This window comes from Bubalus bubalis, chromosome 22, assembly GCF_019923935.1.
Source record: "Bubalus bubalis isolate 160015118507 breed Murrah chromosome 22, NDDB_SH_1, whole genome shotgun sequence".
Classification (NCBI taxonomy): domain Eukaryota; kingdom Metazoa; phylum Chordata; class Mammalia; order Artiodactyla; family Bovidae; genus Bubalus; species Bubalus bubalis.
The window spans coordinates 4,084,588-4,109,868 of NC_059178.1; the positions used below are offsets into that span (position 1 = coordinate 4,084,588).

The following is a 25,281-nucleotide window of genomic DNA, read 5'->3' on the forward strand; positions in this document are numbered from 1 at the left end:
AGTAAATGACTTCATGAAGATGAAATGGAAGATGTGAACATCGAGCATCCTAATCACATTTCCGCCCGACTAATCCATGCGTGTGTTTCTCAGTGGTCCTCCACTCTGGCCACAGGAGCTTTCAACAGCACAGCTGCCTGGGCTTGCTGCCGTTTATTTAGGGATTCTTCTACCTGACTTACTTAAAATGGTCAGACTTCCTCCACTTCGCAAGGCATCTTCATCTGCCCAGCCTTGCTTGCTGGAGACAGTGGCAGGTCCAAAATTTTTAAAGAGTTTAGAGCCCACAGTCTGGTTGTTGGGGTGTGTGTGTCTGCATAGAAGTGACACATTCATTGTCAAAGGGGAAAAGGCAAGACCTGTGGGTTGGGAAATCAGAGGTTCTACCATTTTATCTTTTTAAAAACTTGAAGCTTACCTCCATAGTAGAAAATTTCATTTTTCATGGAAACCTAAATCAAACTTAAAACATAGTATTGTAAACACCATTTAGCTTCTGTCTAAGTGTCCCCGTGTATCACTGGGACATGGGCTGTCTGTCCCTCCACTGGGTGGCGTCTTGAAATCCTTCCACTGTTATTATACTCAGTCTTCTTCCCTCTTGGGGCTTAACTGGTGGTTCAGTTGGTAAAGAATCTGGCTGCAATGCAGGAGACCCAGGTTTGATCCCTGGATCGGAAAGATACCCTGGAGAAGGAAATGACAACCCACTCCACTGTTCTTGCCCAGAGAATTCCATGGACAGAGGAGCCTGGAGGGCTACAGTCCATGGGGAGGTGGGACAGTTGGACATGACTGAGCAACTAACACACACTCCCCTCTTAGTAGGTATGACTTGCTTGGCCAGTATCCACCAGACACCTTCACCTTGAGGCTTCCAAGCTGCCATGAAGTGTAAAAGCAGTTGCCCAACCACTTGAGAAATGTGTGTCCCCGAAACACATGGAAGCTCCCAGCAAGGGGTTCTACCCGGCGAACCCACTGCCGTGTTGCAGGGCTGGTTTGTCTCTCCAGGTACAGGCCTGGCTCTCATTGTAGACACTGGGGCTGCAGCTGAGGCCATCCAGAATGAACCCCCATCACTTCTATTCGATCAAGACCAATAACCTCTAAGGGGCTTCCTAGGTGGCGCTAGTGGTCAAGAATCCGCCTGCCAGTGCAGGAGACGCAAGAGACACAGATTCGATCCCTGGGTCAGGAAGATGCCCTGGAGAAGAAAATGACAACCGACTCCAGTATTCTTGCCTGGAGAATCCCATGGACAGAGGAGCCTGGTGGGCTACATTCCATGGGGCTGCCAAGAGTCAGACACGACTGAGCGACTGAACACACACAACACAATAGCCTCAAAAAGGCCAAACAAGACCAGGCTTTCTAATGAGCCACAGCAGTGTTTTTAGCACTGGCTGAGCCACATTCGAGTCTTGGATGTCTTTGCGAAGTTTATTTCAGAGTATCACCATGTTCAAAGGACTGCCAAAAATCTTGGCCACATTAAGGAGCTTTTTATTTTTAAAAACATTTATTTGGCTGCCCCGAGTCTTACTTGCAGCATGTGGGATCTAATTCCCTGAGCAGGGACCGAACCCTGGCCCCCTGCACTGGGAGCGTGTGGTCTTAGCCACTGGACCACCAGGGAAGTCCCTGAAGAGCTTCTTAAAGTTTGTATTAACCAGCTATAGAACTTCTGGAAGATGCTAAAATAATAAAGTTTTGACCTAACATTTTAAAATTCTTTTAGTTCGGTGTGGGGGGGGGGGGGATCTATTTTTCTTTAAAAACAGTTTATTAAAGGGCACAAGAGAAAATTTTCCTTAGGAAGTATCCTGTAAATTTTTTTTCTATCACTTTGCTGATTTCAACAGGAAGAGCCCATTACTGTCGCAATAACCTACTTTAGCAAAGATAAAGGACTAAAGTGCAGGCTGCCCCTGCCCCCGACAGACCACTCCTGCTGGTCGTCACCGACTCGGAGCTCAGTCACGGCACGGGAGCACAGAGGGAAGCACAGGTGACCGTGGGTGACGATTACAGAGTGCAAACGGATACTCGGGCAGCATCAGGCTGAGGACTCATCTGCCGATTTCTGGGCACACGCAGGGTGCTGAGGGCTGTTCGCATCCTCCGCTGGAGGCTGAGGGAGGGTGCGCGCAAGCCCCCGGTGCTTAAGTGACCCGGTGGGGGTGGGGGTTAATGCCGTCGTGCCCGACTCTTGCAACCGCATGGACTGCCGCCTGCCAGGCTCCTCTGTCCATGCAATGTCCAGGCAAGAATACTGAAGCGGGTTGCCATTTCCATCTCCATAAGTGACCTGTAGGGATTCCAAATCCTTAGATCCGAACTGGACAAACCTGAAAGAATGAGGCAGATTTGTAAGTTCTGACCGAGTAGGATGTCAACATCGTATCATTCGGCAAAAAGGGAACATTTTGGCAAAACTGAAGGGTACCTGGAAACCCCACTGGCACCCTCGTCCTTTCCAGTCCCCTGACGCTTTGCAGTGTGGTCCAGGCACCGGCAACACCCGTGTCCCCTGGGAGCGCTGTCTCAGTGCCCCTTCCCCCGGACCTCCCGAGTCAGAGTCCTTGTCTACCGGGGCCAGGGCTCTGCACTTGCAGGACAGCTCTTCCCCAAGACGTCCGTGCCTCAGTGCCTCGCCTTTCTTTAAAGTCTGCTCACCGTGCCCCCCTCGGAGGTCTCCCCGACCATGTGGAAATCACCATCTACCCACACCCCTGCTTCACCTTCCCACAGAAGCTGGCCCTCCCGAAGTCGGTTTATCACCTGATCCTCCCACTGGACTGTAACCTTCTTCCAGGCCGGCTCTGAGCAGCCCCAGGACCTAAGGCAGCGGCCGGGATATTGGTTCTGATCAATATTTTAACGAAGGACTATTGTATACACAGGACTAAACTATAACCCTGGGAAACGGAAAAGGGAGGCTGAAGGGAAGAGGGACACGGCCCTTCTACCCGTCTGTGCCTTCTGCAGTTTATCAGAGGAGTACACATTGTTGCAAACTCTTATTAAATAATTTATCTAACTGTCTCAAGATACACCAAACCACAAGAACAAAGCAGATTACATCTTTCCTTCCAAAAAGATTTTATAGGCTTTATTCATTTATCAGACTATACTTCTATAAATAAGAAATTATTTCCTCTTAAGGGCCTGTTTGTTTTCCCCAGAAAAAGTAAGTGAAGAATTTTATTTTTAAAAATTTTTTTTAAAATGATTAATTTTTATTGCAGTATAATTGCTTTACAATGTTGTGTTAGCTTCTAGTGTAAACAAAATGAATCAGCTATACACACACATGCATCCCCTCCCTTTTGGGTTTCTCTCCTATTAGGACACTACAGTAAAGGAGAATTGTCTTTTTAAAACCCAGATGTGACCACTGTACCGTGTTTGGACTATGCTCTGTCCTCCCAGCCGGCCAGGCCCAGAGATGGCCTGCCCGGTTCCTGAAGTGCTGCAGACCCTCAAGCTCGGTTCAGCCCGATTATCGTGAGTGGCAGAGAGGTTGAACACATGCGAATCAGAGTCCACAAAAGAAAGCAATTTTTACTGATGAATCATTTATTCGAACACGACAAGACATCTCCACACCGTTTCCTTTTATACAGAAAGTGGAACATTTCAAATATATTAACTTTTCTCTTCAACAAAATTTCTTTCAGTCTGGTCCCAGGAACTGCCTTTCACTTCAGGATTCACGTTTCAGTAACACATATGCACCCATTACAGCCAAAAGAGCATACTGTAGGGAAAACACAGAGGAAAATGTGTGAACACACGTCTACAAATGAACCTGGTCTGTGAGTGTGTTCAGATCCAGTCTGGTCAGTGCTGGGCCAGGCAGAGCCAAAGGACGGCCTTCTCCCCGCGCTTGGTCTCCAAGTGAGCGGCCAGCAACACACGGCAATGCACACCCGTAACACACTGGCGGCCCAAGGACCACACGCCCAGCAAACACAGCTAACGTGCTGCTCATTCCTGCATGGGCTTCCTACTGTGTTTCAAGAGATCAAAAAAACCAAATATGGATACTATTCTTGTTGAAGTTGGGAAACAAGCATTACTAGGCTTATTGTACTACTTTTTTTCTACGTTTAAAGATGTGCATAATAAAAAGCAAAAAATATATAGCTGCCATTTTGGAAAACACTATATAAACATAAAAGGTAGAAGTAGCTGCTTTCAATGATTTAAAATTTACAATTTAAATGATTATTGTAGTTAACAGCACATACTCTGCAGAAGAATTAGCCAGCAAAACATTTTAAACAGACCACATCTCTACAGTTGCACATGTAAAAGCGCCAATTTTTTTTTTTTAATACAGACATACAAATAAATTCCTACCTTAAATTTTGGATAGTCGTTCATTATTATGGTGACCATACCGACATATGGTAAAAACCTAAATTGTGGGATAAACAGCCAGAAATGTAAACAGTGTTTGTAATATGATAGTAATACTTAAAGACACTATGAATTAGCATTAGGGCAAAGCCTTCCTCGGGAACACCACTGACTGGGGCCATAAAAGCAACATGCACCGCTGTCTCAAAAGGCTTTATTAGTAAAAAGCAGCAGAGCTAACAGCCAGGACGATTTTTTAAGAAGGCAAGTCAGCAGAAGGAGATGCTACGTGTCTTGTCTTGCTGCATTCGCTGTAGCAGCATGAAAATAGGTGAGCCCCTTGTACAACAGAATCGGCAACTTTCACAAAGCGAGTTCTTGATTTTTCTTAGTAGAGAAGTGGGTAAACTCCGGGAGTTGGTGATGGACAGGGAGGCCTGGTGTGCTGCAGTCCATTGGATCGCAAAGAGTCGGACACGACTGAGCAACTGAACTGAACTGAAGATTCATACAACCTATATGTAAACTGCTGTGAGAGAGACCTTTGACAGCACAAGAATAAGTGGTTTGTAACTGAAGGAATCCTCATCATTTTCATTGTTTGTGCTTATTTGCTCAGTCGTGTCTGACTCTGCGACCCCATGGACTGTAGCCCGCCAGGCTCCTCTGTCCTTGGGGATTCTCCAGGCCAGAATACTGGAGTGGGTGGCCTTTCCCTTCTCCAGGGGATCTTCCCAACCCAGGGATTGGACCCAGCTCTCCCACACTGCAGGCGGATTCTTTACCACCTGAGCCACCAGGGAAGCCCCATCATTTTCACTGCACAGCACTTTTCAGATGCAACAAACAAGCTGGTTGGCCAGTGAATGCAAATGTGGACTGCATCATTTATACCCAGACATGATTATGATCTGAGAGATAATAAGCCAGCAGAAACCAGCCAATGAATGACATCGCTGACAAAATCGAGAGAAGGCCATGGCACCCCACTCCAGTACTCTTGCCTGGAGAATCCCAGGGATGGGGGAACCTGGTGGGCTGCCGTCTATGGGGTCGCACAGAGTCGGACACGACTGAAGTGACTTAGCAGCAGCTGACAAAATCAATGTCAATACAGAATCAGTTTGACCCAAGACTCCATCATGTCACTGATGATAAACAAGGTAACACCTCCTGGTACCCTCCAGTCTGCTTAATGCAAAAGCTCCAACCTCTCACTTCTACAGTCTCTCACCAGAGTGTCTAAAAACACAGGGCTGGCCAGCCGCAGGCCCCCCTCACATTCCTGCAGATGTTCAGGTGGAAACGCGATACAGTGAAAGTGATTAGAACGTGAGCAGAGGGGGAGAAGGGGCTGGAGGAGGCCTCCAACCATATGCTGATGAGTGAAGCTGCATCTTAGAAAACGGTCACCCGTGTTCTCCAGCCTTACACAGCCGGCGGGGTTTCGATGAAAGGGGATATTTCTAGCAAGGGTTAATCAGAAAAAGGGCCACTGAGAGAGGGGAAGAATCACCTTTTTGGGTATTTAATAAGAGGAGAGGCTCTGCTGTGTCAATCAGAAGCAGAACTCATGGCTAGAACAATGATGCAAAGATGGGTATGAAAAAAAAATATGATCACAGAACTTTTCTTAGTAGTGAAAAATCAGGGGAACAATCTAAATATCCATCAGAAGAGGACTAGTGAGACAAGTTACAATTCTCAGAGGAGCAGCATGCAGCTGTGTAGTGAGACAAGTTACAATTCTCAGAGGGACAGCATGCAGCTGTTTAAAAGGACATAGGGGTAGATTTGGCACAGAAAGTGATTTCCAACTTCCTGCTGGGTGAAAAAATAAAACTCCTTACGTAAAATTATATATTATGTATGCACACACACATCTATATAGGTACAAGCAACATCTAGAACATTCGCCACAGTGTTAAACAGTAGTTATTTCTGAAAGGATTACTTCTAATTATTTAAAATGTATAAGTAACTAATCTCCAGGTGAGGATTTATTTCCAAAATAGAATTGAATCCATGATATAGATAGAATACTGGCATTCAGCTGTAGATTTCAGGTCCTTGGGCAGTTCTGAGCTTCGCTTACTCCTCACAAGATAAAGTAGAACTGCTTATAACTCTCCTGACATATCATCTTTGGAATGAACGATTCCATTAACCTCTACTTTTGACTTCTTTGTTTCTAGATATTTTTCTGGTTTCTGCATATTCTATGGAACTTAAAAGAAAAGTTAATCCTCACTCACCCTCGGGCTCGCCCTACCACGTCCTTCTTTTCGAGCCAGTTCTGGCCTTCTTTGTACAAGCCTCTATCATCAACTTCATTATTATCTCCTTTAGTCAGAAATTTGATGTCTCCATTGTCTCTGGAAAGCAAAACAAGGTCCTTTCAAAGATTATTTTCAGTGCAGCATCATCAGAACAATGTCAGTTTGGCCTATCCTTTACAGGCAAGGGTGGGCATGGAGAAAAGCAGTCAAACATGACTTGGTCTTTTTCGCCTTAAGATGTCTGCTGGCAGACAACCATTCAACTCAAGCACAGATCTAATGACAATTTTGTAGACTTAAATTCAAAAACAATGAAGCTCCCCTGTTGACCAAAACGCATGGCATAGCACAGGGTGCCAGGAAGGCCATGATTAGCTCCGGAGTCTATTTCCATCTATTCTTTGTCCTCAGGGACCAACAGGTTAACATGGATTATATTCCTCTTGACTCTAGATGTGAATTGAGTACTAGATTACACAGATCTGAACATAAGGTAATTCAAACACAAGTGTTCTCTTAGCTCTTCTCATACTTTTTTTTTCCTTACCAAACGTGGGATGTGTGAACACCTTATTTCCCTCACCACTGAGCCAAGTGGCATACAATCCAGTTTGCAAACAAACAGGAATTATGAACGGCATAAAACTGCTGTGTTAGAGACAGGTGGGAATTGTTTTAAACATTGTAAACTGGGGCTTACATAGCCCTGACACTAGAAACACAATATTACAGCCTTATAGAACTATTAAAAGGATCTATTTTTCAATAAGACAAATGACAACATGTGTTAAATAATTTGATAAAATACTAAAAGCCTACAAAGATTTGAAACCATGCCAAAGGGAGCTAGCTGATTTGCAGCCATGGTTATACAAGAAATTAAGAGGGAAAAAAATCTGGGCTGTTGCTCACAATTCATGTAAATTACAGAAAAATATCATTATTTTTCAGTTTTGAGCAACTTCTCATCTTTGGATATTGTTTTAAAATCAGGTGCAAGTTCTGTCACAATCATGACAGAGCCTATTTCTCCACCCGTAAGTTATCAAGTACTACGAACAAGGTAATGCCAGTTGTAGTCCCAGTGTATTAACACAAACTGAAACGGGGTCATGCTAACGCTTACAGTCGAATGAAGTGGGTATTTTAAGTATCAAATAGCTCTGGGGAACACCTGGAAATACTGAATGGAATGAGAATCTCTTATCAGAAACAGACTCACACACACACACACACACACACACACACACACAAACAATAACGGAGCAATGCTCCATTGTTTAAAATATACTAATACACATACCTAATTTTAATTCTACAATGCATGCAAGTAAAAGGCTGCACTAAGATGCATAAAGGTAAATGAATAACCAAATAAAATGTAACATTTCCACTAATCACTTGACTGTACTCTCTCAGGGAAAAAATACATTTGAGCTAGAAACAATTGCTTCTGGTCCCCAAGAAGTGTCCTATTAAGTCATCACTGACGTTTAAGGGAAAGGCAAAGCTGTTTTGAGAGGAGGGGTGGAATTAATGCAGGATATGCAGTAATCAAATCATGGGATGGGCTGGGGAAAGGAATTTTTATTCATCCAAGGCTAATATTACTGCTGAGAATGCCAGTTAGTCCATAGTGACAAAGAGAAACAGGTAGCTTTCTGCATTTCAGGAGATAATTCTCTCATCAAAATGATCCTCGGTGACCATGAGATTTGATTTTCTTTTGAGATTCCTTCAAATAAGTAATATTACGCAAGAATACATTCCACCTTACCTTGTACAGCAAGTTCGTCAAGTGCTTTAGTAAATATCAGTTCGTTTCATTCTCACACTCGCCCTGGGGGTTACTGTGGGTGAAACACTGACATTCACATCTCACCACCTGAGTTAAGTCGCAGGTCCAAAGTCACCCCAATCACTAAATGGCAAAACTAGGAATGTAATCCAGTGTTTTTGCTACTTTCTAATCAACCACTAAAGCTGTCCACAGTCTTGTCTACAGAATAAAATCAAAGAGAAGTAAAGGCTCTTTACTTTTCGTGAACTTTGATTACTCTGTGAACTATTGGGATGTCGCGTCCTTCGACTTTGAAAACAACGATTTCTCCAGCTCTAATCGGGTCTTCCCGGAAATTCGTTAGGAACAGAAGGTCGCCCCTGTGAAAGGCTGGCTCCATGCTGCCGCTGGAAAGAAACACAAAGTCACGTCAGAAGTGCCCTGGGCTCACCAGCCAAACGTTTCAAATCACAAAGGATATTAACAAACATACTACTTATGTCAACTTTTACCAACCGTCAAGCAGATCTATGAGCAACGAAACAAGCTCCAGAGATTCCCATCTGACTGCTCAAGGTGACAGCGGTGAGAAAGGGGGCGATTTCTTCTCGGATTTGAGCATGAAAAGGGCACTAGTGGCCCCTCGATGATTTGTTTAGGTGGAAAAGAACCAAGAGTAAGCTGGACCCCTTGAAGTAAAAATCCATTTTTAGCCTTATAAGGACTACTTTTCATTCAGAACTAGAGATTCTGAAAGCTGGTTAATACTCTAGGGTCATTCTTGCATTCTGTCGTGTGTATGTAATTTAGTGGAAGCTGAAATCATCGAAACAGAGCTCATTTCACATGTGCTTCTGCTTTGTTTTAATGCATGAGAAAATAAATAAGACCTAAATACAGGGGTCTGACAGCCAATGATGAGTTAGTTTGCCGAGGGCAGGAAGGGCGAGAAAGAACCAGCCTAATGAAGAGATGGGGAGCTTTACAGGAAGACGTGGGTTCACAACAGGAGCCATTCCAGATGCTGGTCCTCCCGTCCCACCAGGGCTGCTGACCTCCCACTTGTCAGCACCCGAGGCAGGTGGCCGGGGGCAGGCAGCCGAGCCTGGCCTGCAGCTACTAAGAGGTGTATGTTACTGTCTTGCCATGAGGCCTGTGGGACCTTAGTTCCCCGGTCAGGGACTGAACCTGCGCCCTTGGCAATGAAAGCTTGCAGTCCTAACCACTGAACCGCCAGGGAATTGCCAAGAGGTTTATTTTTAAGTGAAACCATTGCCACTAAGTCTGGTAATAGATTCAGCAATCAAAAATAGAAAATGTGAATTAAAAAGGTACAAACAGCTAGAAATAGAAAAGACTAAGAGGAAACGAAAAAGAAGATATCTAAGTAAAAACAATTTTTTTCTTCCCCCAACATAGACCACTGAATGGACATGAGTTTGAGCAAGCTCCAGAAGTTGGTGCGGGGGAGGCCTGGAGTGCTGCGGTCCATGGGGTCGCAGAGAGTCAGACACGACTGAGAGACTGAACTGATGGCCTGACTGACAACAAAGAAAGTTATTTGTCCCCCCAACACAGAAATTCATCTCGTCATCTTCTGAAAATACAACATAATTGCTTCAGGGTTTCATTTTCTTTTAAAGAATGACAGTTAAAATGTTAGGATAATTTCTTAATCTACTGCTTCATCTTTACTTCATCAAAATTCCTGAAGACACGCAGCAGGAAGAGAACCATCTCAGTCTGTGATAACAAGGACCTCGTTGTTTTGTTTGTTTAAAAAACAACTCCCTGAACAAGTCTGAGAGGTAGGAAGTGTGCACTGCAGTTTGGCATAGAGTCATTATCGTGCCCCATTAGGACCGCAGTTCTTTGAAATGTTTAATTTACATTTAAACAACTAATAACTACTTACACTTGCTTTCCTTAAGGACCCAGGGAGTTCCCCAAGGTCACACATCCCTTGTGATGTCAACAGCTTATGCTGACCAACCAAACTGCTTTAGAATTATAAAGGTTGCTTTAAAAGAAGAAAAAGTCCCCACATGCTGCAATTTCACAATAATCTCTGCATGCATGTCTGTGGATTGAAGAAGAGCCAGAACACCTCGGACAGAGTTCTGGCTCTGCAGAAATAACTGTGAGATGGAAGCAACGTGGCCTCACTAGACCTCAGCTACCTTACTTGTTGAATGACAGGGCCCATCTGAATTTGAGGGGTTTAATTTCTTCTTTTTTTCCCCAAAAGCCTTAAAATCCTTCTTTCAAATGAAATCTTACCAGGTAAAGTGTAATCACATAAGATGCATAGAAGTGGAGCTCTCACGACTGAAGCAAGGCTAAGGGGGCCCAACAGCTTGGTTCCCTTCTCTCTCCCAACTCATCCACCTGGCCCTTCGGCACTCCTGGAGCACGGTGTGAACACCAGTGAGTTAGAGCCCCCCTCAGCTCTGTGTGTGAGTTATGCCATCCTCAGGCTCCTAAGTTTATGAAATGCTGTATCTCTAGAAGTGGATCCCTTGGCCAGTCACAGAAGGGTGGCCCAGTGAAGCCAGGGCCGGGACTGTCCCCATCACGTGGCTGCAGGGCCCAGAGGAGGGACAGGAAGCCAGGGGCCCTGCTGCTTCTCCGGCCCTGGTTGGCTCTGACCTTGCCCACAGCACTGCCACAGCCTGCCTCTCCCCTAGAGAGCAAAGGGGCTCCATGCCCACCTCAGGGAGAGTCAACTATCTCAGGCATATTAGCATCTTCAGGCACTTGAAAGTGAAGCTGATAGTCGCTCAGTCACGTCTGACTCTTCGCAAGTCCACGGGCTGTAGTCCGCCAGGCTCCTCTGTCCATGGAATTCTCCAGGATTTGAGTGGGTTTGCCATTCCCCTCTCCTAGGGGTCTTCCCGACCCAGAGATCCAACTTGGGTCTCCGCATTGCAGGCAGGTTCTTTACCCTCTGAGCCACCAGGGAAGCACAAAACATTAAAAGATGGAAGTAAGCCATATTACTCCGGAGCATGAGGTCAACATGATGAAATGCCTCAATGTCTATTGATAAAGAAGAGTTTTCAACAAAATCCAGAAAAAAAAAAAAAGAAACCTGAAATTTTCAAAACAAGTATCAATAAAGAACACTCTAAAGCTTATCCAACTAAGACACTGAGTTTGGGTTGTCCATGCTGCTCCTGGGTCGCCAACAGCAGCTGGACGGCCGGCGGGACCCACCTCAGCACCACCACGATGGGGCTCTCGCTGCCGGTGAGGACAATCAGGCCTTTCCAGATCATGAGCGCAGAGGACACAATCATGGCGAAGTTTAAGACCTGGTAGTAGAGCTGGAAGAAAACAGGGCAAACCAGAAGTGAGGACCACGGCAGAACACCCACTCGCCCTAAGTCGGAGAGGTGCTTGTTTAAAACAAAACAAAAAAAGCTTTAGGACTTTTTTTTTTTTTTTTGCCTAAAGTGACTTTAGGAATTGAAACGCATTCACACAAACTACAAGATCAGGTAGAATTTCAATTTTTGACCATGGAAAGTGAAAGTGTGTACTTTGAGGTGACTGTGAAGGTTACAAAAGTGGGGACAAAAGGTGAATTAAAATAACTAAGATATTTTGATGTAGTCAGTGAAAACAGGAAAACAAAATTAAAGTTACATACCATTTTTTAAAACTCTTTGGCAAAAGTGTCAATAGCACATCATGAAACTAAATTCCCAGGTGAACAAAAAAGGAACCTGGAGTGCTGAATGGATATTAAGTGTTGGGCTACAAGATATTAAACCATTGCTTCTAAAGTAAAATCAACTTTCTGAGTCACATCAGTCTAAAGCAGAAGTTATTCACTGGAGTTCACATTCAAAAACTTGGCCACCTGCTCCACTTGACTTACCGGATTTAATAAACAACCATTGTTTCATTATGAATTGCCGCTCTGATTAGGAAAGGCCCAAGTCATGGTTTTCTACAGAGATCTCCAATTTTATACAGGTTTTCAAACTATTGAGCTCCACTCTAATAAAACAAATTATACAATCTTGCCACTTACCTAATAAAGACTATGTACCAAGAATGTATTTTCCAGTATGACTGTCTATGCTTGAAAAATTCATTGAGGGGAAGTAAAACCAATTCCTCAAAAAAAAAAAAAAATTTCCTTTGAGCAAGACATCTATTTGCTAAAGATAGTCAATTATATAGAAGTCTAACAAACTAATTAATCTAATCAAGTTAGCTTCAAAACCACAGATCACCTAACAACCTACCTTTAAGTGATCTACTATCTAAGCCTAGAATTGAAATCCTGGCGTCTAGAAACAAGTCATTTTGATGGAACTACTGACAAGCTGATTGGAAATACACACCCCACATTACACTGGCGCCTTTTCTTGTTCATCTTTGCCTACCAACTCTGTATGCTTGGCACTTAATCCCCCCAGCAGAGTTTAGAAGCAAGCCCAGCCCACACTCAGTCTTTGGCAAGCAAAGATGAAATAACCAACGTCTCAGCGTTTTAAACAAACATTTCAGACCAGATATTGTGACTGGCGGGGCAGCAGAAATGCCAATGGCTGTTTTTCTTCCTCTCTTCCTCACTGCAGAAACAGAGAGTCCTTGTTTTTGCATGTGGCTCTTTCCTTAATTAACAGTAAGCAAGGGCAGCAGAAAAAGGAGGTCGCGCCTCCAAGTCTGGTGGAGCGAGCATGCCTGAAAGGGTGTCATAGGATGCTATTTTGGAGGGAAAAAGAAAAAAGACAAAACTTAAAAAAAAAAAAAGTACAAGGAGGCATCAGATTTGAGCTTTTGAATCTTAATTAGAACACAAGCAAAATGTAGGCAATTGCAGACTAATGGGGCTTATCTCTGAGAGTGGGAACACACAGAACTTTTCAAAGGCAAACCGACTTAGGGTTTGACACACTCCTCAGAAGACCTTCACTGACAGTCTGCAGTTGATAATTGGTACCAGTTTTAGAGACATTTAAAAGGCCTACCCAATTAAATTTAGATTTTTAATTAAGTCTCTGCTTGGGGTTGGGGGTTGGGGGGGAGGTGAGCTGGCTTCCCTGGTGGCTCAGGGGTAAAGAATCCACCTGCCAGTGCAGGAGATGCAGGTTCGATCCCTGGGTCGGGAAGATTCCCTGGAGAAGAAACTGGCAACCCACTGCAGGTTTCTTGCTGGGGCAGTTCCATGGAACCTGGCAGGTGGCAGCCCATGGGGTACCAAAGAGTCGGACATGACTGAGCGACTCAACAACAACTGCTTCCTGGAGGATTTTCTTGTAACAGCATCAACGCTCAGGGCATTAGCTGTTGGCTTTTCAAGCTAGTGATAATCTCTTGCAGCAACCCATCTTCATCACAAAAGCTTCCAGGAATTCATCTGACACGCACCCCTACAGACAACCAGGTTTCTCAACCCCGTTCACAGGATGCAAGTCCCCGAACCCCGCAACACTACTGCGCTCGTCTGAAATTCTACTTGGAAGAAAGAGAGAGAGAGGGAGACGGAGGCTGGCTAAGAGTAGGGCAAGCAGGAAGTCTTCCTCGGAGGTCCTCTCAGGAGGGGTGAGAGATGAAGCCCAGGTGCCCGAAGACCCCGCAGCGAGCCGTCTCCGAGATTCAAGGCGCTGCCAGAGCAGGGAGTCTGAAGGAGGCTAGGGAGGACCCCTGGAAGCCCTTCCGGAACACGGGTTCGGTCCACAGTGACGGAGAAGGACCGGCGCGCTCTCCCGCACGAGGCGCCTCATTTGGTCCTGAGTCCCCGGGAAGGGGAGACGCTGTGCTGGGGGTGGGGAGGATCAGGGGACAGCTCCCTTCTCTCAGCTCCCCCCCGAGCCTGCCGCTCCCACCCGCGGGCAGCCTACCTCACGCCCGGCCTCGAGAGCCCCGCAGAGACTCCCGGCCCCGGGCCCACCGGGCGGCCCCTCGGGGTCTCTCGCGGGAGAGCCCGCTCCCCCTGCCCCGCTTCCTCAATCACACCTGACGTCCACAGGTCAGGACTCCCCTCCCCTCCCCTCCCGCCCCCCGCTCCGCTAACCGCGCCACCTTCAGGGCGAGAGCGCTCACTCGGGGTCCCCTTCGCTCCCTCCCGACCACCCCCCGCTCCGCTAACCGCGCCCTCCTCGGGGCGAGAGCGCGCCGGCCCGCGGCTCTGTGAGGATTCGAACCCCGGGCCTCCGGGACCCCGGCTCCGCGGCGCGACCCCCACGCGTGCCGTTCTCACCTGGCGCTTGTTCATCTTCCTCAGGTCCCCGAAGATGTCCAAGCCGGACGCGGGGAGATGAGCCCCCACAGTGCTGGCGCGCACCATGCTGGGGTCTCCGATGGGGTCGGGGAGATACACCGAGGCAGCCGGCGGGCTCCGGGAGTCGCTGACAGCTGCGGAGCGCCGGCCCGGCCCCGCCCACCGGCCTCGCCGGCCGCCCGAGCGGAGGCGCCCTTGGGCGTCTGGGAGTTGTAGTCCGGCGAATCTCGGCCGCCTATACAGCCAGAGGAAGCCAGCAGGACGAGAACTACCACTCCCAGAGTCCCGCGCGGCGGGCGCCGCGTCCGGGGTCGACCCGGGGCTCCGCGGGCGGGGGGCGAGCGGGCTCAGAGGCCTCGTCTGCCCCTTGCGAAGGAACTGCGTGGGGAGCTTGCGTGTCGCTCGGGCAGCTCGGGGACGGGACTGCTTAAGAGCAACCGAGTTCCCCAAGACTCTCGTCAGGCGCCAGGCGGACACCTAAAGCCTGGGCATTCACCGAGCCGTGTATCTAGGCCATTGGATGACTGCTACCACAGAAGGCGGGGCTTTTACCCCGCGGCTGGCAGGGAAGGGGTGGGGCCTGGTGGTGGGCGGGGCCTGGGAGAGGCGGGCCTTTTGAAGCTCTTCAGTCCCGCGCTCTGCATGACTTGTTCAGTTGAGTTCAGTAGCTCAGTTGTGTCCGACTCTTTGGGACCCTATGGACTGCAGCACACCAGGCCTCCCTGTCCATCACGAACTCCTGGAGTTTACCCAAATTCATGTCCATCAAGCCGTTGATGCTATCCAACCATTTCATCCTCTGTCATCCCCTTCTCCCACCTTCAATCTTTCCCAGCATCAGGGTCTTTTCAAATGAGTCAGTTCTTTGCATCAGGTGGCCAAAGTATTGGAGCTTCAGCATCCGTCCTTGCAATGAATATTCAGGACTGATTTCCTTTAGGTTGGACTGGTTGGATCTCCTTGCAGTCCAGGGGACTCTCAAGAGTCTTCTCCAACACTACAGTTCAAAAGCGTCAATTCTTTGGCGCTCAGCTTTCTTTGTAGTCCAACTCTCATGGATTAATGTCAACTAAATCAAGTGGTGACCCCAACTGTAGCTGCTATTGCAGATCTTTACCTGAGCAAATCAACAGAGCCCCGGCACTTGGCACGTAGCTGTTGGCCGAAATAAGTCTGTTTTCTGTACCAATTTGTAAGGACCACCAGAAGCAATTTGCTTTTACCTGGAAAAGCCATCAGTATACCCTCACAGTCTTGCCTTGGAATTATGTCAGTTTGGGGGCTTCCCTGATGGCTCACATGGTAAAGAATCTGCCTGCAATGCAGGAGACCTGCATTCAGTCCCTGGGTTGGGAAGATCCCCTGGAGAAGGGCATGGCAACCCACTCCAGTATTCTTGCCTGGAGAATCCCATGGGCAGAAGAGCCTGGGGGGCTACAGTCCACGGGGTCAAGAAGCGTCAGACAGACTGAGTGACTCACCCGTACACACATCCTACAGTCTGCCATAATGTTGTTTCCAGAGATCTTGATTGTTAGGACACTCTGAAAAAATATCACATTGTTAAAATTATACTGGCTGGAGCTGATGAATATGGAGAAGTAAATACTTTTTTTTTTTTTTTTTTTTTGGCTGCACCACACAGCTTATGGGAACACCATTCCCTGACCAGGGATTGAACCTGGGCCCCAGGTCACTGCAGTGAAAGCCCAGAATCTTAACCCCTAGGCCACCAGGGAACTCCCAGGAAGTAGTAAGTAGTTTTGATGCTTCAGTCAGAAATGTACAAACTAGAGGGAGTGAGAAAAAAGCAAAAATTTCACTTTTGCCATCTTAGTTGTGTTTCTGAAAGTTCAGTAGTCTGGATCGTGTGGAGCGATCCCTTTCCAGGTGAAAGACCACTTGTGGCACCTCTAAACAACCACCTTGAATAAAGAGAACAACACTTGAGTACTTTCAGAATTTGGAGGCCACTTTGAGTGTGTTACACCAACCCACCTACTAAGTGACTGTAAGCCTGCCAGTTTTAAAGGGAACCATAACAAGGGAAGATTCCGCAGCCAATCCAGATCCCTACCACTTAGATTGTGTGAGCCAACAGATACAATAATAACGTGGAATAATACATCAGAGTGTTGACGGCGAATAAGAATGTTTTTGCAAACTCTAGCAAGCACCAAAACAGCATCACCGGGCAGGCCTTGAGGATTTCAGAGTTAATGTGTACCCTCCTTGGCAGACACCTACTCTCCTTTTTTTTTTTTTGCCATGCCATGTGGCATGCATGTTCTCCAACCAGGGCTTGAAGCCATGCCTGCATGGTAAAAGTGCCAAGTCCTAACTGATGGACTGCCAGGGATCTCCCATGGATACCTACTCTCCTTTTGAGAAACAACTTCTGTATTGGTCCTCAGAAAATCCTTAAAGCCCAACTGTGGTACATTAGTCAACCATGCAGCCCAAATTTTCCATCAGGTAACAGGCATTTTAGGACCCATCTGGCTACGAGGACAGGTATGTGCAGGCACAACAGATCCTCGGGTGGAATGGAAACTAACAAGACCAGAGACCTTTTCCCACCTGGAGCTTGGTGTGCGGTCTTCCCCCAGTCTCTTCTCTCATGCTAATTTGTTTCCAGTGTATGCTGCAATGAGTGTGTGTGTGTGTGTGTGTGTGTGTGTGTGTGTGTCTTGGTAGGTCTATAAGATAAAATGCCAATAAACTGAATTATTGAGCCAAAGAAGTATGAACCCTTAAACTTTTAAATTCACAGACACTGTTGCCACAGTTCTACCTTTCAAACACAATACTCTGTGCGCTTCAGGTCTGGGTAATTTCAGAGCCTGAATCACCCGCTATTGACCAGTTGCTCCATTTAGAATCACAACTTCTAATACTTAAAAGGGACTGAGAATCCATCTGGGTCAACTTTCAACCCCCAGCAGGCAGCCCCTCTGAAACGCTGGACAACCATCAAGGCTCTAGTGAAGCATTGTGCTCAGGCCCTCAGTTGTGTCCAGCTCTCTGCAACCCCGTAGACTGTAGCCCACCAGGCTCCTTTGTCCGTGGAATTCTCCCAGCAAGGATCCTGGAGCAGGTTGCCATTTCCCCCTCTAGTGGATCTTCCCGACCCAGGGACTGAACGCTTGTCTCCTGCCTCTCCTGCACTGCAGGTGGATTCGCTACCACTGAACCACATGGGAAGCCCCTATATACTCTTAAGTTTTCCAAATCCAAGCACATGCCCTGGGTGGTGCAGCCTCTCCTCTGCTCTTGTCTTCCCTCTGAAACCCCTTGCCCCCATCTTGGGACTGCAGGAGCAGACACGGTTCCAGGTGGGAGTTCAACTCTCAGTTTCTAAGTTCAAGTTGCCTCCTACAGACTGATGGTGTTGCAAACCAATATCATCCCTGCTTCACCTGGGCTTCGTGGAGAGAGATAGGACTGATGCTTAAATGAGCACAAACAGGAAGCCTTGGAATCTGCTCAGCCCTGGCAGGAATGCTGGAGGCTGGCGGGATAGGAATGAGTCCCACGGTCTCAGACCTGGGTTAGGGTTAGGGTTAGGGTTAGGGTTAGGGTTAGTGCAGTTAGGTCAGCTGCACCTAGCACATGTACCAGACATCAGCTTTCTGAGTCGCTCCCTGCCTTCTCTGGCTTCTTCATCTGTGGAAGGATGTGTCTCAGAAGGACTGCACTGTGGTCCAGGGGTGTTATCATCAGAAGGTGGAAGTTTGGGCTTCCTCTCTATCCTCCTCAGTCTCTCTCCCACTCTGATGCCTAAGCATGCTTGTCACAACAAGCCACTTCTCAAACTGCCACGCTCTTCTCTCTGAGCTCACTCTTCTGAATGCCTCCCTGTGCTTTCCAGTTGTTACAATGAGCCGTGAGGAATGTGTGCTGAGAAATGTGTCAGGAATAGTCAGGGGAGGAGGGTGGGGAGGAGGAGAGAGAGAAAGAGAGGAATGAGAAAAGAAGGAGTCAGGTGGGGAGGAAAATGACATTCATTAACCAAAGGTGCTGTTTCAATTTGTGTCCCCTGTCATTTGACTGTTGTGAGAAAGTGCAATTTGGCTTCTAAGTTTAAGTGTGCATGTATGCGTGCTCAGTTGCTTCAGTCGTGTCTGACTCTTTGCAACTCTGTGGACTGTAGCCTGCCAGGCTCCTCTGTCCATGGGACTCTCCAGGCAGGAATACTGGAGTGGGTTGCCATGCCCTCTTCCAGGGGATCTTCCCGACTCAGGGATCAAACCTGTGCCTTCTGCCTCTCCTGCATTGCAGGCAGATTCTTTATCCACTGACCCACTGGGGAAGCCCAAGTTGACCTATATACTCTACTTTTTTAAAAAAGCTGTGAAGCTCAATACGTTCTGCGAGAGTTCGACAGACATGGGAAGCAAGCTGCTGTGATGCTGGGGACCCTGGAACAAGACTCGGGACTTCTGGGCTGCCCTCCTGGCTGTGCCCACACTTAGCAGCGTCACCATGAACCACCCATCTTTCTCCTTGGGACACAGTATCCTCATCTATACAAACATCGTTGTGACCTCTGAGGTCCTGTGGCAAGTATAAGCCTCACAGTCATGGCCACCAGGGAACAAATGCAAAAATCTACTTTCCCATAACTTAGAAAAGTTATACTAAAGCCCCTTCCTGCCTGCTTTGCAGAAACTGAATGTAATGACTTTCGGTTTTAAAACTGGGTCAACTTTTGAGATTTTTGAGAAACTCTCTCGCGCCCCTCCCTTTCCTCTCCAGATGGCAGCTGAGGTTTGGGCGGTGCACCCTGAGTCTCAGGGGCTGCTGTCTGCCTCTGCCTCTCTCTCCTGATCCGTCTCACGCCTGTTCTAGCATCTTTGGGAACGCCGTCTGTCTCATCGCATCCTTAGACGCGGCCTCTTCCACTGCTGAGTCGTCGGTTTCTGTCTTCCCCGCCCCCACTGAAGCGCCCGAGGTCCCGTCACAGCCTCCGGCCTTCAGATGCAGCGTGGATCACCTCAGGCCCCAGACGTTGGGGCTTTGGGTCCACCAGCCCTCTGTCTTTTGGTCTTTCTTGACCAACTTCCCAAGTGCTTCTGACTCCCACGTGGGTTTTGGTGGTGGTGTTACTCAGTGTCTTCTGGCCCTAAAGCCCCACCTCGTCTCTGTGCCATTATCCCTACACCACAGTGGCCTAGGGACTCCAGCACGCCCTCAGAGGTCCAGGCAACGCACTTCTGCTATGGAACTCTCCATCTTAGAAGAGCCTGCCTCTCACCTTGCTCTGCCTTCAGGACTCGCCTGGAAGGGACGCGAAGAGGGCCCTTGATAATCCCTCCTGCTTCCCCTCTGCACTTTCCTCCCGTTTCCCTACCGCAGGACTCTGAAGAGGAGGCAAGGAAAGAAATTACTCCTGCACAACTTTTTGGTTTCATATCTAAATGGTAACTTTGATCTTAGGAGTCAAGAATTCAGCACCTGAATCTCACATTTTGAAATGACCTCTAATCCCTCAAAGTGGAAACTCAATCTTGACCATCTATGATGCAACAAGTAACCTTGGAGAACAAAGGAGGAGATGAAAAAGCAGGACATGGAGAGGAGAGCAAAGCTACTCACAGTACCTAGGACAGTTCTGTGACTTGACTTTCTAAGGATGATGTATCGGTTTAAATTTAAGGATTTGTTGTTCTTAAAGAAACTCGTTAAAATGCATATATTTAGTGAATACTTACCACTTGAGTTGTTCTGGAACTTGGGAATTCAACAGTGCCTGAAGCAGATATGGTTCTTGCTTGCATGGCATTTTTGCCTAGTGGAGAGAGAGAACGAGCAAGTAAAAAAAATGAAGAATTAAGATAATTTAGATTTTAATTTTTAAAACGTATTTTACTAAAGCATGGTTGATTTACAATGTTGTGTTAATTTCTGCTATACAGAGAAGTAATTCAGTCATACTTTCATATTCTTTTCCATTATGTTTATAACAGGATATTGAATATAGCTCCCTGTGCTATAGCGTAGGAGCTTGTTAGGATAATTTTAGACTTTTATAATGTCATGGGTGATGAGGAGCCAGCCGTGCCATCTAAATCTTGGGAACGTTTGGAATCTGAGTTCATGGCGACCCTCCGGGGCAAGAGAGCCCTGGGGTCTTCAGAGCTCGCAGCAGGACCTGGGAGACGGGACCGGGCACTGTCCACATGGCCCCCACATGGCGGGAGAAACTGCTGTCACGCATGAGCCCTCAGGCTGGGGACATGCAGGGCCGGGGATGGACCAGGTAGGAGAGCAGAGCAGAGCCAGGCCTGGCCGGCTGGCCACCCACAGGGGCAGCCTGTGTTCCGGCGGGACCCTGACTGCAGCTCCAGGGCCTGGTGCAGCTGCCACGGACAGCGGCCACCCCCATGACCATCCACCCCAGGCCAGGGGTGGACCCCGACAGAGCTCCCGCAGTGAGTTTCTGCCTGCACTTTCGGCTTTGGGCGTCCTTCCCTCAATGCCTGCAGTGGCGTGCAGCCATGTCTCTTCCACGAGCCAGTAGAGACCTTGTGTTTCTAGAAAGAGGGAAGGAGAGCCTGGGGTGATGCACAGGGCAGACAGAGATGAGGGACGGAGTGGGAGCCCTGACCCCGTTTGAGTTCCATCTTCCAGAAGTTCCAGGCATGGCTCGTTTCTGTCCTGGGTTCCCTGAGACCCGTGATATCTTTATAATAAAGTCCCCTTTAGGGTTCTTTTTGGTTTCAACTGGATAAAACTTCCTAGGCGGTGACTCTGTGGTTCAAAAAAAAGCAAAAACCTGCCTGCCAATGCCAGAGACTCTGGTTCAATCCCTGAATCAGGAAGATTCCCCTGGAGAAGGAAATGGCAACCCACTCCAGTATTCTTGCCTGGGAAATCCCATAGACAGGGGAGCCTGGTGGGCTGCAGTCCATGGGGTCCCAAGGAGTTAGACACGACTGAGTGCACAGGGAAAGGATAAAACTAGGTTTCCGTCACTGGCTTAATCAATTGTAAAGTCTTAATCAATAGAGAACTTGTCAAACTGTACAGGTGGACTTGGACGGAAGACCATGCTGGAAAGGAGGGGCTGGCTTCGATAGGGAACTGCCAGGGTCCAGCCCCGGTGGATCCAGGGAGTTCGAAGGGGAGACGGCTTCGGAGATCAGGATACGATAGCTTTAATTAAATATTAATTAGAGATATAAAGAGTAATAGAATGAGGATAGCTCAGTAGGAAAATTCAGTGGAGAAAAGAGGCTGAATAACTTGGTTTACATGGAAAGCTAATAAAATTCCAAGGCAAGGAATTTACGTCACCTACGTAGGCCGCAGGCGTCCTCCCATTCTCCCGAAGGAGAGGAGACACTAAGGCCTCCCCAGTCAGATCTTAGAAGCCCAGGCATAATTAGTAGGCTTGACGAGCCTCCACATTCCAGATGGGGATTCAGCCAGAAGGTGAGAGAAAGAACGACATGGGGAGATCAGTCTTTCGAGGAACTGATCCCATTTTTTATTTGTCCAGGGTCTGTTTTTATACACTGAGATGTTATACAAAAGTCACGCGGGGTCAGCAGTCCTGACTTTTATTAAAGTCAGGTGCTTCATACAAATGTATACAGAGGTCTTAGGGGTGTTACATCATCTTCTGGCCAGGGGGCCTGCTGACAATTTATGACCCTCTCCTTGTGACAGCGGTCAGTCAACCAGAACACTTATTTCTCCAGGGGTGATTATTCTTAAAACAGACGCCACCTTCCGAAGGTACCAGATAAAGTTACATTCCTATAGGGTGGGGGTGTAGTGGGTTTTAATTAAGGAAAGATTTTGCTTAGCCTAAGGTCTAACGTGATTAATATCAAAGGTTAATACTTATTTCTTCTATATATTCATTAATGTGTATAAGGGCAGGGGATGTGGAGATTTAGCAGTAAACATTGGCTCAACAAATGAAAAACCCTTCACCAATACAATTTCTAATCAGCCCACTATACTTAAACTAGTAGTTTTCTAACTTCTCTAAAGAACCTGTTTTTAGAGGGTTTAAAGCATCTCGTGCTTCTCACGGTTGGGAGGCTGTGAGCAATCACATGTGGCTGGACAGGCCTGTCAGGCAGGCCAGAGAACCTTTAGAGGAGTTTGTAGGTTTGGAACACTCCTGTCACGCCCAGGAATTATTATTAACTGGAGCTCTAGGTTAACTCCTTCTCCGAAAGAGGTGGTGGGGGACAGCCCCCCGTAAAGTCAGAGGTGTAGGTGAGAGCACAAAGTAGTAAAGTAGGCAGGCTCTGGTTATGGGGGTAGATGCTCGAGGATTTCCAGGGGGACTCCTGAGGCTTGATCCCGCCTTTGCGTATGCCGAGCCTCCTTCCTCATGACCTTTGCCACGGGCAGAGCACCTCACGCTGGCCCCCAGCAGGGAACATTCTTCCTTTCCTGTCTACAGACCCCTCCTCCCCCAGGGTCTCTCTGCAGCCCCCCTAAGGAGAAGCAGCGCAGTCTGCTGCCTGAGGATACGCTCATGAGCCTGTCTGCACACAAGCTGCCACACTGGTCAGGGAACAGATGGTACGTGGGGAGTTACTTAATTTCATTAGCGATTTTGCACTTGCCAAAATATGTTTTTGCCAGGAGTGCCCACATCACAGTTGCTTATTTGTTAAAACTGAATGAGATCCCAGGGAGCTCTGGAGCGGGTTGCAGCCACCCGGCAGATGGTCCCCCAGTCCCTGCAGCAGGAAGGAAACACAGGGGCCCCACAAAGCCGGGGCTCCCTGCCCACCCCACCCCGCGCAGGGTCAGCCACCCCGCAGGCTCAGTAAGCCTCCCCAACACCCCACTCCCAGACCCCATGCTGCCCCCTTGCACCCCTCCCGGCAGGGGAAGGCAGAAGCACACTTTTATTTGCTTTTATTCAGTTCTCTGATGATCCTGTCTTTCCTTCTTCACGACACTTTCAATGGTACTTTGGCCACCACTCTCTCCCCTTAAACATGTGGCAGAAACTAATACTCATTCCATGAGGTTTGAGTTAACTTCTAAGGGCTCTTCTTTGAAGCAATTTCACTTCTTCAGGAAACTTTGTTGTATATAATAATGGGTTTAAATTTGCCAAAAGGAACCTCTCAGTGATGCGGAAAATGCATTTGAGGCAGAACTCCGTCTCCATCGTCAGCTTCACTCACCAGGAGGAGCTGCATCCTGAGTTCAGGGCGGGGTCCTCCAGCCAGCGCCCAGCACAGGCAGGCAGCCGTTTTATTGCCGATGTGGTTCTTTATCCATGAACGGATTCAGCCACACTGAAGTTCCAAGTGTCACTCTGGGGAGGTGGAGCCCCGTTCCAAGGTCACAGGTGTAAAGCCTTGTATCAAGGCCGCAGATACGGAGTCCTGTACCACGGTCATCTCTGGAACCAACTGAGCTCCGTAGCAACTGTTGCTATGAGCCTCCCCGACTTAACCCTGCCAGCTTCCTGACTCCATATTAGGTGCAGTACCCACCCTATAGCACCCTAACCAATCACCTAATGCCACCCTTCCCACAGGAGTTTTCTCTGTCTTGAGGCTATGTAAATTGGCTACAAGCCCATGAAGGGGGTGGGCTCTCCTCGTGCCTGCCTGCTGTTCTAACAGCGTCTCCCACTCTAATAAACTCGATTCTGCTCTCATCCTGCCTTGTGTTGGAAATTCTTTTCCAGCCCGCACACTGACCGCCACAGGGCAGACCTTGGTGTGGGTATGAGGACCCTGCCTCCTGAGGCTCCTCCTTCCTTCCTTGGTGTCCGCCCCCATTTGCGAGCTAGAATTCAGCCTCTGGGCTGCCCTGTGGCTGCCCAAACTCTCCTCCTCCCTGCCCCAGCCCCACTCCCATCCACTGGGGCCCTGGGTAAACTATCAGCATGGATGATGGAAACCCGCAGAGGTGCTTTCCTCCAACAGGAAGGCCCAGTTGGCAAAAATATATTTCTTGTATCTTCTCTCAGTGAGCATCTCAGTGCTTAAAAAGTCAATTGGATGGACTTCCATTTTGATCAAGATGACAGACTAGAGATTCAGAGACCTCTTTCCACACAGCGTGCTGAACTTTTTTTTTTTTTTAGATTTAATGCACAGTTGAACTGTCAGGAAAGTAAAGGAATCCCTCAGAGAGCAGAAATGATAATAAAGCTTGAACTCAGAGGACCAATAACACTATTGCTGATACATTTTGATCCCTGGTGGCCGAGGGCTTGGATGTTAAGGGATCACGTGCACTGAAGATAGGAATATCTAAGTATATGTTCCAAAATGTTTAAAAAATACAGTCTCATTCAAATACATAGTAAGTGCATGTCAAAGTTTTCTGTAACTCGTTAATGACAGAACCAGCCGACTGACAAAGCCACTTTAAGAGAAGATACAAGAAATTTGGGTAAGTAAATGGATAGATAGGTAATAGAAAGAATGTTGGGTTGTGATTGCTAATTTGTATATATTTTAAACATTTAATTATTTATGGCCACGTGGGGTGCCATGCCGGACCTCCGCTTTGCTGGGTCATGAGCAATTTTTCGCTGCAGGCAGGCCTCTCTCTGCTTGTGGCACAAGGGCTTAGCTGCCTGTAGGATCTTAGCCCTCTGACCAGGGATCGAACCCGGG

At 47.6% G+C, this 25,281-nt stretch overlaps 1 protein-coding gene and 1 long non-coding RNA gene across 2 annotated transcripts; both read right to left on the bottom strand.

Moving 5' to 3' along the window:
* Positions 1–3,564: 3,564 nt before the first annotated feature.
* On the bottom strand, positions 3,565–14,873 carry SEC11C (SEC11 homolog C, signal peptidase complex subunit). Its single transcript, XM_006073386.4, has 6 exons — positions 14,645–14,873; positions 11,644–11,753; positions 8,685–8,834; positions 6,624–6,743; positions 4,369–4,426; positions 3,565–3,763 (listed from the first exon to the last, which is right to left on the bottom strand). The coding sequence occupies exons 1-6, from the start codon at positions 14,729–14,731 to the stop codon at positions 3,710–3,712; spliced, it is 579 nt and encodes a 192-aa protein (XP_006073448.1). The 5' UTR covers positions 14,732–14,873; the 3' UTR covers positions 3,565–3,709.
* A 1,442-nt stretch (positions 14,874–16,315) lies between these two features.
* LOC123331217 lies at positions 16,316–22,013 on the bottom strand. The gene is made up of 3 exons (XR_006547751.1): positions 21,969–22,013; positions 20,380–20,456; positions 16,316–16,590 (listed from the first exon to the last, which is right to left on the bottom strand). It is a non-coding gene; the product is annotated as an uncharacterized LOC123331217 (long non-coding RNA).
* Positions 22,014–25,281: the final 3,268 nt, after the last annotated feature.

Excerpts from the sequence above, each read along its gene's own strand:
- SEC11C (XM_006073386.4), bottom strand. The coding sequence starts at position 14,731 with ATGGTGCGCGCCAGCACTGTGGGGGCTCATCTCCCCGCGTCCGGCTTG. Across the intron at positions 11,754-14,644 it reads GGAAGATGAACAAGCGCCAG|CTCTACTACCAGGTCTTAAA; the intron begins GTGAGAACGGCA and ends GTTTTCTTCCAG. Across the intron at positions 6,744-8,684 it reads GTAATCAAAGTTCACGAAAA|AGACAATGGAGACATCAAAT; the intron begins GTAAAGAGCCTT and ends TTTGCTTTCCAG.